The sequence below is a fragment of the Anguilla rostrata genome, chromosome 18 (assembly GCF_018555375.3).
Source record: "Anguilla rostrata isolate EN2019 chromosome 18, ASM1855537v3, whole genome shotgun sequence".
Lineage (NCBI taxonomy): Eukaryota > Metazoa > Chordata > Actinopteri > Anguilliformes > Anguillidae > Anguilla > Anguilla rostrata.
This window is the reverse complement of record NC_057950.1, coordinates 15,127,450-15,143,954: the sequence shown is the minus strand read 5'-3', so window position 1 is coordinate 15,143,954 and position 16,505 is coordinate 15,127,450. Positions and strand designations below refer to the sequence as shown.

The window sequence follows — 16,505 nt, the reverse complement described above, 5'->3', positions numbered from 1 at the left end:
TCACAGATTACGTGTGTGAACGAGACATTCGGTCTGGAGCCTACTGTAGATCACAGCTGATGGGACATCATCACGAGCAGCCTGGAGGTGCTCACTTCTGAAGAAAGGGTACACACTTCACGATAATACTGAAATATATTATATATTGCTGTACTCATCTCTTGGTTTGTACCCACAGGTCCTAAATTTGACCAACCCTTTCCCATAATCAGGAAGAAATAACACATGAATTCATAATAGAAATGTGTATTGACAGCTACATGAACTCACATGCCAATGGATTCAACAAACAAAGAAAGAATAAATAAACCGACAACAAAAACCTTCTCAATGGTCCTCTGAAAACATTTCAAATTCTGTTTTTGCAGTAAGTATTTGTAACCCAATAACATTTGTAGAACATATTAATTTAACACACTGCTTTTCACACCATTGCATTACACACAACATACAGACATAAGGAGAAACATGAGGGAGATTATATGTACATGTATACAAATACAGAAATAGAGCCTTTGATCATATGACACATTGTAAACATGTAGAGCTTTGGGTGGACAAGTCCATGTAAAAAAACTGAAAAGGCACCAGTTATATTATTTTCATACTTTACTGAAACCGGCTAAAGAAGCATTATGTAAATCTGCATAAACTCATTACAAAATTCACTGGAAAATTAAATACTTGTTGTGAGCATGACACAACAAGAACTCTCCCTTTCAAGTAGTTTTTAAGCATTACACGAAACGTAGGATGTGCAATCCTATGAACTACCAACACAAATTATTTAAGGCTAAATGTGAAATTATACTGCAGCAGCAAATGCAGGGATCATGGTACCACAAGTGATTTCAGCCCTGATTTTTTTTCTCCACCACATCCTCTAACCTAACAAACAACATGACTACTTTAATCCAGAGTAAAGGAAAGAACATTTAAGGATTTACGGCCAGGGCAGTATGGAAAGTCACACCGATCAAAAATTGGTTCTCTGCAGATCCTCCGATGTCCTCTGCAGTTGAAAGCGGATTTTAAATTTGAAATAGAATTTCATTCTACTGCTTCCAGTTTTCAAGGGACACAGGAAAGACTAGCACTCTTCTGAGCCATTCCAGTAAAATTACTTGTACCTTGGGAAGAAATCTGTCTTGCAAGAGGGCAATTTTGCTCTGACTCCTCATGATTTTAATGAGACACTTGTAACAGTCTCCGGAGTAAAACACTGAGGATAAGTGACAGTTTGCACTGTACATGCAGCGGTGCAGTGGTTAGCGCTGTTGCCTTGCAAGAAGTAGGTTATGGGTTTGACTCCCAGCTGGCCAGATCTTCTCTGCATGGTGTTTGCATGTTCTCCCGTGTTCACATAGTTTTTGTCTGGGTACTCCGGTTTCCTCCCACGCCGAAAGACATGCATGTCACGTTAGCTGTACTCCTGCCATTGTCTTTGACCAAGGGACTGGCCTCACAGCTGGAGTTGGTCCCCAGGTGCTGCATTGTGGCCAACCACTGCTCCTAAGTAGCCAAGATGGGTTAAGTCCAGAGGGTAAATTACCCCACAGGATTCAATAAAGCATATCTCAGGTTATCTTATCTCACACACCCTGTAGCTACTCCCTTGGCACGAGTACCCAGCATGCCACAAGATAACACACAGGGGCCCAAATTCTGTGACATCACATCAGAAACATAAGTGGCTACGCAGGGTCTAGTTTCTGTACAAGATGACAGCCACAGAGCCTTAGTGGGCTTTATCATAGAGGGATAATGACTGGAGAGGGACAGAAGGCTCAGAGAGGTCAGAGGGTGCAGCAGCTGTAACAGCACCCTTGTCTGGCAAAGCCAGTCTGTAGCAGTTTAGAAGGGAACATACTCCAAAACAAATCAAAATGGAGCCAGCCAGCTATACATTTGAACCACTTTCGTGGCAAAAAAGAAAAAACAGTCACAGGAGGAAAAAATGTACAAATGAAAAAAGTCTGATGAAACACTTGAGATCAGGTTGAAGAAGCACCATCTGAGCATCAAATCCCCCAGCCAGAATCTGTGAACAACTCCCTTCCATATATATATACATCTTAATACATTCAGATTTCTTATATTCATATATGTACACATCTCTCTTAGCTTTCTCATTCTTTTAGAATGATGGGACTGGCTTATAGAGCCCAGTAGAGCTCCCGCTGGGTTGGGCACATGTTCTGACAATCCCTGGTGTCTCTGGGGAAGCACATGAGGTCAACCAGCAGCGTAGCTACTGAGGAAGGAGTAGAACATGGGGAGCTTCATCCGCTGCTGGTCCCGCCGGCACCAGACCATCACCGTGCCATCGCCGTTGGCCGTGTACAAGTGGTGTCCTTCACACGAGTACGTCAGGCTGGGGGAGTGCAGACCAGCACAGTTTATAGCAGTCAAGCAGCATTGCTACACTTGGCCCCAAATCAAAACCCATCTGGTGCAGCCTGTAGCTTCTCATTGCCATTTTGTTGATAGATTTATTGCAAAGTACATCTGTTTTGAGTGCAGACCCATTTTAATTTATTCTAATTGTACTTGACATGGTTCATATACTGCCAGCTGGGAATTTTCCAGGAGACAATATTTATATAAACTGCAGAGGAATTTTATTGCCATATGGTCATACACTGACCACTAGGTGTATATATGTGCGTATGTTGATTTCCCTGCATCTAAATAGCGTGTGAATCACAAACGCATTTTACCTGATGATGGGTTTGTTGGACTTGGGGAAAGTGATCTCTCTGACAGGCTTCAGGTCTAAAGTGCTCCAGAGTCTTAGAGAGAGAGGAGAGGGATTTTAAAACCACATTAATGCAGTGTTACCGTGCACATTAATTCATTAAGCCTACGAGGGTTTAAGGGGCCGATTAACCGCAGGTAGAATGATATATAAATATAACATTTATATTATATTTATACATGCAGATATAACTATAAAAGAAGCTTATATAAAAAGAGGCTTCTTATATTCCACTTTCTCTTGAAGCTAATGTGAATGTAGCATAAGCATAAGAATCTATTCATATCTGTTCTAGATATTCTCATATTTTTAGATATTCTCTCTGAGTGAAAATTCCATTAGGAACAGTTCCACCACACTGTGCATTCAGCATACTGACTTTAACTTCTCAGTGCAAATACAATACAGACTGGCACTGATCTCTGTTTTAATCCAAACTGTGTGGTTCAGTAGGTCACACCGTTTAAGTTAAGAGAGTTTTCTAACACATCTAACAGTACCAGCCACTGGGTGTAAGTGGATTGGTGCTTGGAAATCGATCTCCTGAGATGGTCCTCTTGTTTGATGACTATGTGCTTTTCCTGCCGGGGATAGTCAGAGGATTCTGTACCTGACGACACCATTCTCCAGTCCCCCGGCGATAACATTGACGGACATGCCTTCTGGCTGATTGGAGAACGCCAGAGAGTGGATGGTTTCTCTGCAGTGAGCCAATTCAATAAGGGCTCCATTCACCGTCCACAAGCGGAGGTCACTGCCGCCCCCTGCTGGTAAAAGAGGGAACAGGCAAGATGCTAATGCTTCTGAAGCATGGGGTGGGGCAGGGTGAGGGCTAATAGTGTTCAGTGTGCAATATTAAGACAAAAGGATTTTTTTATCAGTCATGTCCACATTATTTTTTTCCACTAACAAGCTGGTTACAGTTCATTAAAATCTTTAAATAACTGCTTTAAAAAGTGAGTGACCCTGTGCTCAGCCAATGGACCAGCCAACCCGTGAACATATAAACTATTCACATCAGAGCTGGTAATTGCTTTGCAGTTGATTTTTTCCTCCCGACTAAATAACTCACCTGAGTCGCATACAGTGGCGATGTCACCTGTGGTCTCGCTGGCAGACACGGCTGTGACAGGATTCTTGTGCCCCATGAGGCTCTGTATGTAACATAACCTGGGGTTGAGGAAACACATGGTTCTCACCATGAGGCGTGAGACACTAAGCCTGTGACAGCTTCTGTTCTTACAGCTGACACTTCTGCATCCTCATCCAAAGCGTGTGTTACGGATTTACTTGAAGTATGTAAGAAAAGGAGGTTCGTACTCAACTCATCCGTCCATAAGAGTTTGTTCCCGAACTCTAGTCTTTGAATGTACTGTGGTGCCAGGAAGAGAGATGACACACTGCCCCTGGAGCTTGGGGTTTTTGCCTGTGGACTTTTGACTTTTGTTTGGACCGAGGAATAACATTACCTGCTCTTACTGTGGTGCTAAGGAATTCTCAGAAGAGAGAAGAGCACACACCTGTTCAGATCCCAGAGGATGCAGGTGCCATCTTGGCTGCCACTGATGAGCACACTGTAGGGCTTGCAGACAAACAGGTGGGTCACCTCTGCTGTGTGGCCGTACAGGTGCACCTGGGAGTCCACCTCCATCTCTGAGGGCTGCAGGAGAGACCACACACACGTCCAGTTCCACACGCAGACATTCACATGCCCACAAGTTAGTGGGGGACTACACCCTTCACACCTGGGGTGTCCTAGAAGTACACTGTCAAATGGGAGAGAGGGTTGCCGTGGAAATGTACCATGGTGTTGGTGAAGCCGCAGTGGTAGGCCATGATCACTCCACACTTAATGCCTGTGAAGAGTTGGCAGCTGTCAGGGACCCAAGCACAACTGCTGACCTGAGGGCGAGAGAGCAGGGGAGGGAGGAGAGAGAGAGATGGACTGATTTAAATAGACAGAGAGAGATATGTGGGTTTGAACACTGCTCGCTGAATTTGGGAATGCCCTTGTATGTACTGCAGAAGACTAGTTGGCACTAGAGGCCACATTGTACTGTGGTTAGGTTATCAAAAACTGACCTTGTTCATGACAAACTGAACAAAAGAAAATAAACACATCACTCCATTTTACAGCATTTGTAAGAGTAAGTGTGATGTGTGTATGTGCATGTGCATGTGCCTGTATGTGTGTGTGTGTGTGTGTGTGTGTTTGTGGGTCACCTGTGTGTGTGTGTGTGGGCGTGGGTGGGGGGGGGGGGGTGTTAGGGCTGGGCACACCTGGTGCAGGTGGGAACTCTGGATGAAGTTGACTGGCGGCTCACTCTGCCTGCTCTTGAGTCGCAGTATGTTGTCAGCATAGCCCCAGCTCAAGATGGCCGACCACTGGATATCCGTACTGTGCATGCTCCGCACACCTGCAAGCACACAACTGTAAGAGCCACACTCTGCCCGAGTCACTGTGGGTGGTTTGTGGGTGTGGCCCTCTGAGCAGTGTATAGGCATGACCCTGTGGGCGGGGCACTGCAGGTACCTTGCTCCTTGCTGTAGATCATCATGAGGCAGAAGTTGCGGGACAGGCCGCAGACTGCCCGGGTGGGCAGGGCTAGCAGGGAGCCGAAATGTTCTCCGTGGGGCTGACTGAAGCACACCACGGGGTCGGGGGCAGAAGGGGACCCCACGTAGTCACCCCACTTCAGCCCTTTGATCCAGGGCAGGGGGCTCTGCAGCATGGGGAGGAGAGATCACACCATCACAGCCCTCCTTAACCCAGCGAAGCTGCAGTCAGCCATACAGAGGCAGCATGTCACTGGACAGCGCATCTCCATAGAGGCCAATGTTCGTTTGTTCTTTTTGACAACCACACACCTGGTACAAATATCATGCTTATAGTGTAGTACATTTATATTAAGATAATTCAGCTTGGAAATCTTTCTTGTTTTTGGGCTTCCACGATTTTGACGTAGCCCACACCCATTGTATTCATGCAGCTGTAATGATGAATATTAGGCTAAGTTCACGCTAACCATTGTCTTGTTGTCATGGTTTTGGCTGATGCCACCATTTCTTTTTCTTCCTGCGCCTTTTCTTCAGTTATTACGGCCATTGGTTTTTTCATGCACCTTTTCTTCAGTTATTACGGCCATTTGAGTTGATTGAATTATACACGTGCAAATTTCCTTTTACTATTTGCACCTGTTGGTGTTCTATTTAAACCCTGAGCAAGCCGATAAGCTTTGCTTCAGTGTCACTTATGTTGCACGAGAGCCGGTATTCTGTCAAGCGAGGTAAAGGTAAAGGTAAAGGTATAGGATTGAGCTGCGATATTGGATTGTTGTGGCTATAAAATTAGCACAACAGTCTTTAGCTTTTTTAGATTGTTGGCAACAAGTTAGTGCCACAATCTAAGCTCAGTATTCTTTCTTTAGGGTTTTACTTTTTCAGCCTCGGTTCGAGGTCTGTTTTCTTTGAGTTGCCCCGTTTTCTGCTCCGGCAGTTTTGTTTTATTTTCATACTCCTTAAGCCTTAGTTCTTTTTTACCCAGTACGTGGGTTGTGTAGAGCTTTTCTTTAGGATACTCTCCCTAAGGAGTATTGTTTTCCTTTCCCTTGTCTCTTGAGACTTTGTGGCTATTTTACCTCTGGTTAATAGCTTAAAGAACCCCTTGTTCAGTCGCGGTTGGTCTCCCAAAACTCCAACTCCCTCACACTTGTACACATTACACTCATACCTGGCAGACCACCTCCCTGGGCGGCTCCTTGCTCTCTCTGAAGGCCCGCTGGACAAACAGGCCCACGGCAGCAGGCAGCTCACTCTCCGGGAGGAGGTGGGGCCCGGAGCGGCTGATGTGGGTGCTGCTGAAGAGCTGCCGTGGCGTCTGGCCGTACGTCTTTATCATGGTCTCCAGGGCCCGCCGCTGCACCGGGTCTTCCACCGCCGACACGTCCATCCCAAAATACGTCTGCAGAGAGTATGCCCAGACACACACACACATTCACACACATGTACACACATGCATGCACAAACACACATGTAGGAATTTTAATTAAATGTAAAAGTACTAGCTGATCCTCCCTATTGAAGAAGCTTTTGTACCGGACGGTGGAATTCTTTGACCAGATTGATATCTGATTAAAATCTGTTGAAATTTGTTGTGGGATCCACTCAAGTGCAGTTGCGTGTGCATGCTATAAACGGACCCCCGACGTGGAAGTTTTGTCACGTTAGATCATTGTGGGCTGGCTCTCACCGCGGGGTGGAAGACGTTGATGGCCTGAATCGCGGCTTTGCCTTTCTGCTTAACCCCAAAGACCAGGTCGATCCAGTGGCACAGCGTCTGGGACACCTGCTCCGACTCCAGCGCCTGCCGATGGATCAGGACGAACAAACGCGGATCGTTCCGGGCCCAGGGGGGCAGGCTGACATGGTCCACACGCTCCCCGTTCTGCCGCAGGCCAAAGTCGAACCCTGAGGGGACAGGAGGAATGAAGAGAGGAGAGACAGATGGGCCCATTAGCTTCTCTGTTCTGGGACCGGAGTGTCTGGAGGGCTGATTCTTCTTCCTGTGAATTCAGCCCAACCAAGCAAGTTCAAAGGATTGTCCTGGGTGTATTATCACAAGTATTTAATGATCATTCAATAAACAAATTATTCTACTTACTCAATCAGGCAAGTATGCCACTTTAGACAATAATTAAAATAATATTAAAATGATTTTGTGTCCAGTAATAATAAAAAACACAACTGATTCCAATCTTTTTGTTATAAACCGGTAATGATTTAATGTGCTACGCAAACACAGCAGACACATTTAAGAAAAAAGGAAGAAACTGCTAGCTGAACATGATACACCGGTATCAGGAACAGGTTCAGGCACACCATCCCTGTAATAGGATGTTTTCCATCTCACTGGCCACTGCTGCGCTCCTGCAGTACCTTCTCTGTTGACCAGGAATTCAGGCAGGTAGAAGAATTCCGGGATGAGCTCCTTGACGTCAGTCATGGACTCGTAGGAGGACAGGCGCCATGTAGTATCCATAGAGTGGAAGGTACGGTCTGGGATGTCAAAGCTGCGGTCTGTTCAATTATGCAGAACAAAATGCTAAAGCGTTTGAATGACACTAAACTCACCCCAGCAATGAACCACATCCCAGGGATGGGTCAGGTTTGGGGATAGAGGGATATAGATTTTGAGTTTAGGGGGATAGGGGTGTTAGGGATAGGGGGATTGAGTTGTTGAGATTAAGGCTTGGGGATCCCACACATTTGAGTCAGGATGTGTAATGACTTGAGCCACTCATAAAAAGCAACAAACAATACTGGATATTTCACTTTAAAACCAGGTCACAGAAGACACTGGTGAACACAGCAAATCTAGTCTCACATGAAATTTGACATTATCATAACCTTAAAATCAATTACATCTATGCAGGCATGCATTTATGATCAATGCTGATGTATTTGATGCTACTGTCAGTCATGGGCACTGCCATGACCGTGGTATGAGGTCATCAAATTAATGCTGCCTTAATGATCATTACTCTTCAGTATGTTTAACTGCTGAAGCACAGATAGAATTTATGACAATGCGGTCACCATAGTCGTCCCCATTGTGACAACTGCATCCTAATCACAAATTTACTATTATTAATCAGATTGAGGCTGAATGAACTGATCAATGCCCTCCATGGCACGTTTGACACCACTGGTCTACGTTAATCATATCATTAAAGTATCTGCATGGTCTGAGCAGCAATGTACGGAGGAATCCGGTCACCTTGGTAGACCAGGAACATGTTGGTGAAGGGGGGCATTCTGAGCAGGAAGTGCAGCACGGTGCCGCTGTTGGAGTAGTGGGAGCCGTAGTGATACGGCTGCACAGGGGGCATGGAGGCCTTCTCATCAGCTCCCCTCCTAAACTCCTCCTCCAGGTACTGCAACACAGGTCCTCATTAGACATAGCAACATGAGTGCACATACATACACACACATGCATGCAAAAAAAACACACACATATGCAAGCACACACAGATGTGATGTGTATTTGTATAAAGAGCCATGGTGTACGTTTCAGATACTGTATATGGAAACCAATCAAACTTCAGCCAATAAGCACTTCTGCCACATCGCAGATGAAGGATATTGATTGTGTACAGAAAGGAAGGAATGGGTGAACATCATGTACCTTGTAGTTGCTCACATATCGGTCCTCCTTCTCTTTAGTCTGCACTGCTATTGGTTTACTGAGGTTCCTGACGGAGAACACAACACACCCTGACACATGAGACTCTCAGAACACCAGGGTCAGCCCAGAACAGCAGCTTAGCGCAGAGCACCAGGCCCAACCCAGAACAGATGTCCTGTTGTCCATTAACTCAGCTCAGGACCATGCTAGTATACAGACCTCTTAATTTAGAATGAACTAAGTCTCATTCAGAACCAACATCCTGGTGCTAATCTAATGAGCCTCACTGCACAGTCATGGAGACAGCACTGCCTGCCTTATATACACAGACTCACAGTACCTGCCTTCACATATGAAAATGAATCTCCATGCATATTTCATTCATAGATAGGTTCTGAGGTCGGACTTGAAGTTCCTCAGCTGCCACTCTGAACATGAGTTTTTTTTACTCAAAGCTGCACTGTGCAGATGTGTTAACTGTCCTAATAGTGTCAGATGATGCGACCCTAGGAGAGCCTGACAGGTTTGATGGCGACACTGACCTGTAGATGGCAGCATCGTTTAGGTCCAGTGTGTCGCTGGTGTAGTCCCTCAGGATGAAGGGGAAGACGGGGTACTGCATGAGGTCGTTGAAGGAGCGGCCGGCGTTCTTGTTAAGGTGTGTGAGGTACTCAAAGTTAGAAATCTGACCGCTGCTCCACAGGTGTGTGAGCGCCGTGATGTTACCGTACTCCAGCAGGTTGGGCAGGTTGGACGAGAGAATATTCTGGTAAACTGTGTCACGGAACTGTGCCGTGAAAGGATGGAAACAGCTACTGTCACACACACGTGTAAATAAAACACTGTATGTATCACACACAAACACACACACACACACAGACACACATACGCACATACACACAAACATGTAAAATTAAAACTGCATGTACTACACACACGTGTAAAATAAACACTGCATATGCCGTACAGACTTGCCTTGGTGTTGTCGAATGCCAGTAGAAAGGTCCTGCCATTGGTCAGAAATATCTCCACGCCTCTGTCCTTCAGCTGCCACCAGCGCTTATGGACCTCCTTAATCTCCTCATAGGTCCAGGAGAAGGAGGCAGGCTCCATCTCCTCCTGGGGATCCTGGTAGGAAACACAGCCCAGATTCAGGCCCAAACTGCATCTGCATTCCACACAGCCCTGCTGTTGCATACATATGTGTGACAATCCATCTTTACCTGAGTGTCATGGGCTTCAGCAGAACTGTCCTCCACAAAGTACATCCCGGACTTCCCTAAGGACAGACACAGCGAGTGAACATTGTCTCTGAGGACAAACACAGCGAGTGCGTCTTGTCTCTGAGTGAGCGTAAAAGGTTGTGCATGTTTTGAAATATTGTTACCTATCTGGTGAGAAAGGTGACTGTATTGGAATGATGTAAAGAAGTAGGAAGATTATGGGTATAAATGTAAAAAGTGGGGCCTTACCCAGCAACAGCTCTCCTGCAGTTTCTCTAGAGGGCGCCACATTAATGCACCGCCTGGTGAACCTGGGGATGAATTCAATTGAGCAGGTAAACACCTCTGCTCCTCAAGAGCACCCTGCCAGATGTGTCAATATGAAGGGAGTGGGAGGCGGATGTGGTCTTACCTGATAAGCTCGCTGGTGGCTTTGTCTTTCACAGTTGAAGAGTATAAGCGGGTTTTATCCCCAAACAGGTATGACAGTGGAGGCTTGACTTGGTCTATACAAAGACAAGATTTAATCATACCAGTAATCGTAGTAATACCAGTAATAATACCAATGCAGACATATGCACTCATACATACGCATACACATGCGTGCACGTACACACACACACACACACACACACTCCTACAACCGTATCGGACAGCGGGGTATACCCTTTGCCTTGCAGCGGTCCTGCAGCAGGTGTTTTTTTGGGATGGTGAGATGGCACCTCTGTAAGCGCCGCCTCTCCCGGTTTGGGCCCTCGGTGGGGTCCAACTGCCAGGACGTGGGGTATGAGGCCTCGTCATACCAAACCGCTCTGAAACACACATACACAAAACTCTGTAACAAACGGATACAGCTCTGAAACACACGTACACAAAATTCAGCAACAAACAGATACAGGTGTAAGCTCTGTGGTATATAAGGTGTGTGCTCCCTGCTCACCTGTCATGTGTAAGTTGCTGTACTTGTTCCTTCCAGAATCGGCTGGCACTCAGGTCTCCCTTGTACAGACGGCGGATGTGCTGAATCACCTTCTTGCGCTCCAAGCCCTGCCGCAGGGACACATTCTGCGTGACGTCCGCCGCCATCCTGAAGATGTCCTTCGACCTGCTGTCCAGCCTCTGCATCAGACTGGAGAGAGAAAGGGGCGTGGTCATCAGTCACAGCAGAGCAATGCTCGCCACGCCCACACACTCCACCAGCCAATCACAACCTCTCACCTTTTCTGAGTGATTCCCATTTTCTTCTCCCAGGCGGCCTTGCTCATTTTTTCATCAGACAGGTATTTCAGCTGCTCCTGTGGGAGAAGTGGGGGGGGGGGGGCAGGAGGTGGTGAGAGGGGCCTGAAACCCTAGAGATAACTCAATGAAGCCCCCTCCGGCCTTCATCCCACCGCCTGCTTGGGTTGGAGTCGCCATGGTTACCTCTTTGATGGCCTTGATGAGGTCGGGTTTTGGGGGGGCGCTGGGCGGGACGCAGCGGTGACCGCACAGTTTGAGGGACGTCAGGAAGACCCCCCCAGCTGTCTGCTCCTCCTTACTCAGCTTGCCTTTGTGGTCATGGAGCAGCTCGTACAGGTACAGAGCTAGCTTTGGCCCGTGCTGTAACACGAAAACACACACACACACACACACACACACGCACACGTGTGCAAATACACCCACAAAACACATAAACACATAAACACCCAGCTGCGCAAGCTTGCACACTGCAGAAGATTAATTATTTCAGTGTGGTCAGGATGGCTCAGAAAGAAATGGAAACAGCATGCCGTGGGAACAGGATATTTTCTCACACACCTCTGCTGTAGCAGCTGTCTGAACTCTAGGCAGACAAGCTGCTCCCTCACACACACTTGGCGCAGGGCCGCACCCTCCCCTCCCTCACCTCCAGACCCGGGCTCAGGCTCTCCCGCAGGATTTCGGGGTGGCAGGGCTCGTACACCAGCTCCAGCGCCTCCTTCCTGCTCTGCAGTGGCCGTGCAGGGCTCAGCGCATGAACCAGGAGGCGCCCGATCTGCACCCGAAATGTGTCCCTGCAGGACCACAACATCCGCCTCCACTGCTGCCTGGGAGCACCGCCCCTCCCCGACACGCCCTGCGAGACGCATGTGTTCACATACATGCCCATCTACTGCCATCACACATATACACACTTACATGCACATGGCCCTTAGTACCAACTACTATTCATACATTCTGTTGATACATTAATTGTCACTCTACCACAGGGGTCTGCAACACTGGTTCTGGAGAGCCACATGCTTTGCTGGTTTTTGTTTTCACCTTAAAATAAGCACCCAAGTAACCAGGTGAACTGAGCTAGCTGTAATCAAACAGTAATCAGCTCTAATTGATTAATTTAGTGCAGAGTAATAACGAAAACCACCAGTGCCTGTGGCTCTTCAGGACCAGGGTTGCGGACCCCTGCTTTGTTATGTCTTTTATCTGTAGATTACCTTTATGGGTTTCGGAGGATACTCACCAGACTAATCTTCATCCCCTCCACCATCAGCCTAAGAATGGCCTTCTGGAAGCTTCTAATGCTGGTGAGGGGCGGAGCCAGGCCATTCTGCCCCAGGGCCTGCTCTCCTGGGCCAGGCTGCTGCGCAGAGGATTCTGTCATATTCAGGAGGTCAAAGCAGTCCTGGCTGATATCTGAAAAACAAGGGACACTGTGACCCCCCTGCAGAAAGGGGAGTGAATGGGGGACGGGGATGGGGGGGGGCTCACTGTATCATGTTACAGGAGAAATGTGGAGGGCTCACTGTATCATGGTAGATGAATAATGTGGGGGGATCACTGTACCATGGTAGATGAGACGGTTGACTGCTAGCACCACCAGCCTCTGCAGGCGCTGCACAAGCTCTGATTCGCTGGCACGGGCGGGGTTCTCCTCGCTCATCCTGCGTTGCATCATCTCCGTCAGATCATCCCCCGCCATCGAGCGCACCCGCGTCAGCAAGGAGTCCGACTGCACCATGGAGAACCGGCGCCGGCCTGTGCGCGCACACACACACACACACACACACACACACACCACATGCACACACACGCACACACACACACATACACCACATGCACACACACACACACATGCACACACAGACACACACACAGACACACACCACATGCACACACACACACACACACCACATGCACACACACACACACACACCACATGCACACACACATACACACACACCACATGCACACACACACACACACACGCACACATTAATTTAATCACATTTAATCATTTGCACATAACAGAGATTCTATGCATCAGAATTTGTACTCTAGAATACAGAATTTTACATAATTATTTCGGGGTTTCTCTATAGTTCTACATTCTGACACTAATACAGGTTAACATTAAACAGACACTTTTCTAAGCATTACTTTAATATGTTCAGGTCTACAGCAGGAAATTTGTGTTCAGCATGTCAGCATGATGAAAACAACACGGTTAACAGCTCTTTTCTGACCCTACACAATCAGTCCTGTTACCAGCACATCTACACACATTCAGGTACTGCACCTGCGTCAGCGGGAAGCAGGTAGGAGGTGGTCCCTGTGGGAGAGGGGAGGGGGGAGTCCTGGGACAGGAAACTGAAGGGGGGTGGCAGTGGAATCTGTCCATATGAACAGTAGTGCTGCCTTGGAATTCGAGGAAAAAGGGAGTCTTTCGTGGCCATGGAACCTTGGACCAGGGCCAGAGGGAGGGTATGACAGACACAGGGGAGGGTATGGGGGGTATAAGCACAGACAGAGGGGGTGGTATGGAGGGATAGAAGGACAGAGACACGGGTGAGAGTTGGAATCTTCCCAAGACTATGGTCAGGTGCTCAGATTCCTTGGCTGAAAAGCCATGCTACACCTGGACAACCTTACTGCTTTTTAAACAGTTGCTGCGGCTCGACTGGTCTTCAACCTCCCCAGACACTCCCACGTCACTCCCCTGCTCACTACCCTCCACTGGCTGCCTGTTATAGCTCACATCAAATTTAAAACATTGGTCCTAGCATACCAGGCAGTCAAGGGATCAGTCCCAGCATACCTCCACAAGATATTCAAACCCTACATGCCAGCCAGATCCCTCCGTTCTGCTACCTCAGGACGCCTAGCACCTCCCCCTCTTCGCACCTGCACTTCCAGAACACGTCTCCTGTCTGTTCTGGCCCCACGATGGGGGAATGACCTCCCTGTGGAGGTCAGAACAGCTGAGACACTGACCCATTTCAAACGACGACTGAAGACTCATCTCTTCAGGCTGCACCTCTCCCCATCCCTCCCTACCCCCCTGTAAATGACTGTAAGCTTAGGGTTGTAACTAGGCAGCTGTTTTGTAGGTGACTTAGGTGCATTAACTCTCTTAACTACTGCTTGTATATTTTCCATAGACTGCGTTGTTGCCGTTCTCGTTGTTTAGTGTTAATCAGTTTAACCTTCAGGGTCCAAGTTGAACTATGCGGTTGTTTCCTGCACTTGGACCGGTACTTCTCTCTAGGGGTTTCGTCATACTTGTTCCTGGTTATGGTTATACACTTTGTTGTACGTCGCTCTGGATAAGAGCGTCTGCCAAATGCCTGTAATGTAATGTAATGTAATGTAAACTCAATATGTCACATTTTTTGGGACCGTTGAATTTGCATTGGTGCTCAGCAAAAAATTCCACATTGTGCAAGAAATGTAAACTTCTGTCATCTGACCCATCTCAGAGGGAAGCAAAGTTCGGCTCAGGACCAGCAGTTTGACCTCTTTAACGTTTCTTAGGGTGTCTGAGCAGCGGTGAAGAGGGTGCTTGGATCCCAGTGGCGGCGATGGCGGCTCACCAGCTATACTCCTGCGTTTCTGCTGAAGGGCACGGCGTGGAGAGGGGGGCGGGTCTCCAGAACTGCTCACATCCTTAGGGTTCTGATTGGCTGTGCTTCGGATGAACTCGATGGCAGACTGCAGGACTCTGAACTGCAGAACCACGGCCATCTCTGCCAGCAGCCGGAAAGGACAGGAGGACAAAAGGACACATTCAGCCACTGCACTGAAGCAGAGGGGCTCAGCCCTGCAAAGTGCGCAAGGATTTTGGGATGCAACAATCCTCAAGCAAAAATGCATGTGTGTGTGTGTGCGTGTGTGGCAGTAAATGATGGCAGTGCTGCAGCACTGATGGACAGCTCCCCCTCCCCTCCCCCCTCTCACCCTGTGTGCGCTGGACCTTGCTGGTGTGCAGGTAGCCCAGCAGTGTGATCAGGTCCTCCATTATGCGGAAGTACTGAGACCCCGAGGAGCTGCAGGAGTGAACGGTCACGGCCACCAACAGCTGCTGGATATCACACAGCAGGAGTCTGTATTCATTCAGAGTGATTCTGCAGAGAGGAGAGCCTCGTTTGTCACACACACACACTTCTCCTCTAACATTTTTTCTTTTGATTGCCACTAAAAAGAGGTGGGACCCAAACCACTGGATCAGTGACATTTTTTTGTGATGCAATATTCAATTTTTACATTTATTTATATGTCATTGTCATTATTATAAAATCCTTTGTTATGATGTGACAGAATTGCATGAGCTGAGTTGTTCAGTGTGAGGCTGAGGATGTGAGGTGGACTCTGCATGCTGCTGTACCCGTTCTCCAGGCCGTTGAGGGTGGCCAGTGTGTTGAGGAGCGTGTGCAGCAGGCCGTGGTCCAGCAGGACGTCCCCCAGTTTGGGGCAGGTGTTGAGCAGCTGCCGCAGGACGTACAGGGCGTTGTGCACCAGCGAGCTCTCGTACAGGGAGTTCTCTATCAGCCCCAGCACTGGGATGACACAGCGCCTCCTGAACGGGTCCATGCTGTCTGCATCCTCTAGATCTAGCCTGCATGCGCACATACATACATACAAACACACACACACACACATACATAAACAAACATGAAGATACAGTAAGTCGAGGTAAGAAACGCAAGCGTTTGGTCATGTGACAGTTTGTTACCCTGCCCCACACTCACTCGTCCTCCAGCCCCACGGGGCGGCCGAGCAGCATCTCCAGGGAGAACTCTAGGAGCTCCTGCGAGCCCGGCTGCTGGTACAGCTGGTTGGCCAGCAGAGAGAAACCCTGCTTCTTCAGAAACTTCTCCTTCTGCTCCTTAGTGGCCCGAATGAAGTAAGCATCAAGCAACTAGAGACGGACAGAAAAAGGCAGATGAGAGCCTGACAGAGGAGAGTGGGATAAGAGGAGAGCAACAGAGTGGGGAAGAGAGGAGGGAAGGAGAGAAGAGAGGGATGAGAGGAGAGCAACAGAGCAGGGAAGAGAGGAGGGAAGGAGAGGCGAGAGGGATGAGAGGAGAGCAACAGAGCGGGG

General features: G+C 48.0%; 1 protein-coding gene across 1 annotated transcript in view; it reads right to left on the bottom strand.

Annotated features, from left to right (window-relative positions):
* Window positions 1-230: 230 nt before the first annotated feature.
* LOC135245233 (lysosomal-trafficking regulator-like) overlaps window positions 231-16,505 on the bottom strand; it is a 34,156-nt gene continuing 17,881 nt past the window's right edge. Inside the window, 30 exon segments of the mRNA XM_064318150.1 lie at window positions 231-2,374; window positions 2,721-2,792; window positions 3,369-3,525; window positions 3,831-3,928; window positions 4,279-4,418; window positions 4,562-4,660; window positions 5,039-5,175; window positions 5,292-5,481; window positions 6,489-6,719; window positions 7,008-7,225; window positions 7,694-7,834; window positions 8,535-8,691; window positions 8,943-9,009; window positions 9,485-9,729; window positions 9,918-10,070; window positions 10,166-10,221; window positions 10,415-10,476; window positions 10,578-10,671; window positions 10,832-10,977; window positions 11,106-11,294; window positions 11,384-11,460; window positions 11,588-11,764; window positions 12,051-12,260; window positions 12,648-12,820; window positions 12,971-13,162; window positions 13,704-13,865; window positions 14,998-15,150; window positions 15,362-15,528; window positions 15,789-16,019; window positions 16,153-16,322. Of these exon segments, the coding sequence (XP_064174220.1) occupies window positions 2,236-2,374; window positions 2,721-2,792; window positions 3,369-3,525; window positions 3,831-3,928; window positions 4,279-4,418; window positions 4,562-4,660; window positions 5,039-5,175; window positions 5,292-5,481; window positions 6,489-6,719; window positions 7,008-7,225; window positions 7,694-7,834; window positions 8,535-8,691; window positions 8,943-9,009; window positions 9,485-9,729; window positions 9,918-10,070; window positions 10,166-10,221; window positions 10,415-10,476; window positions 10,578-10,671; window positions 10,832-10,977; window positions 11,106-11,294; window positions 11,384-11,460; window positions 11,588-11,764; window positions 12,051-12,260; window positions 12,648-12,820; window positions 12,971-13,162; window positions 13,704-13,865; window positions 14,998-15,150; window positions 15,362-15,528; window positions 15,789-16,019; window positions 16,153-16,322 (4,503 nt within the window). The 3' untranslated portion in view covers window positions 231-2,235.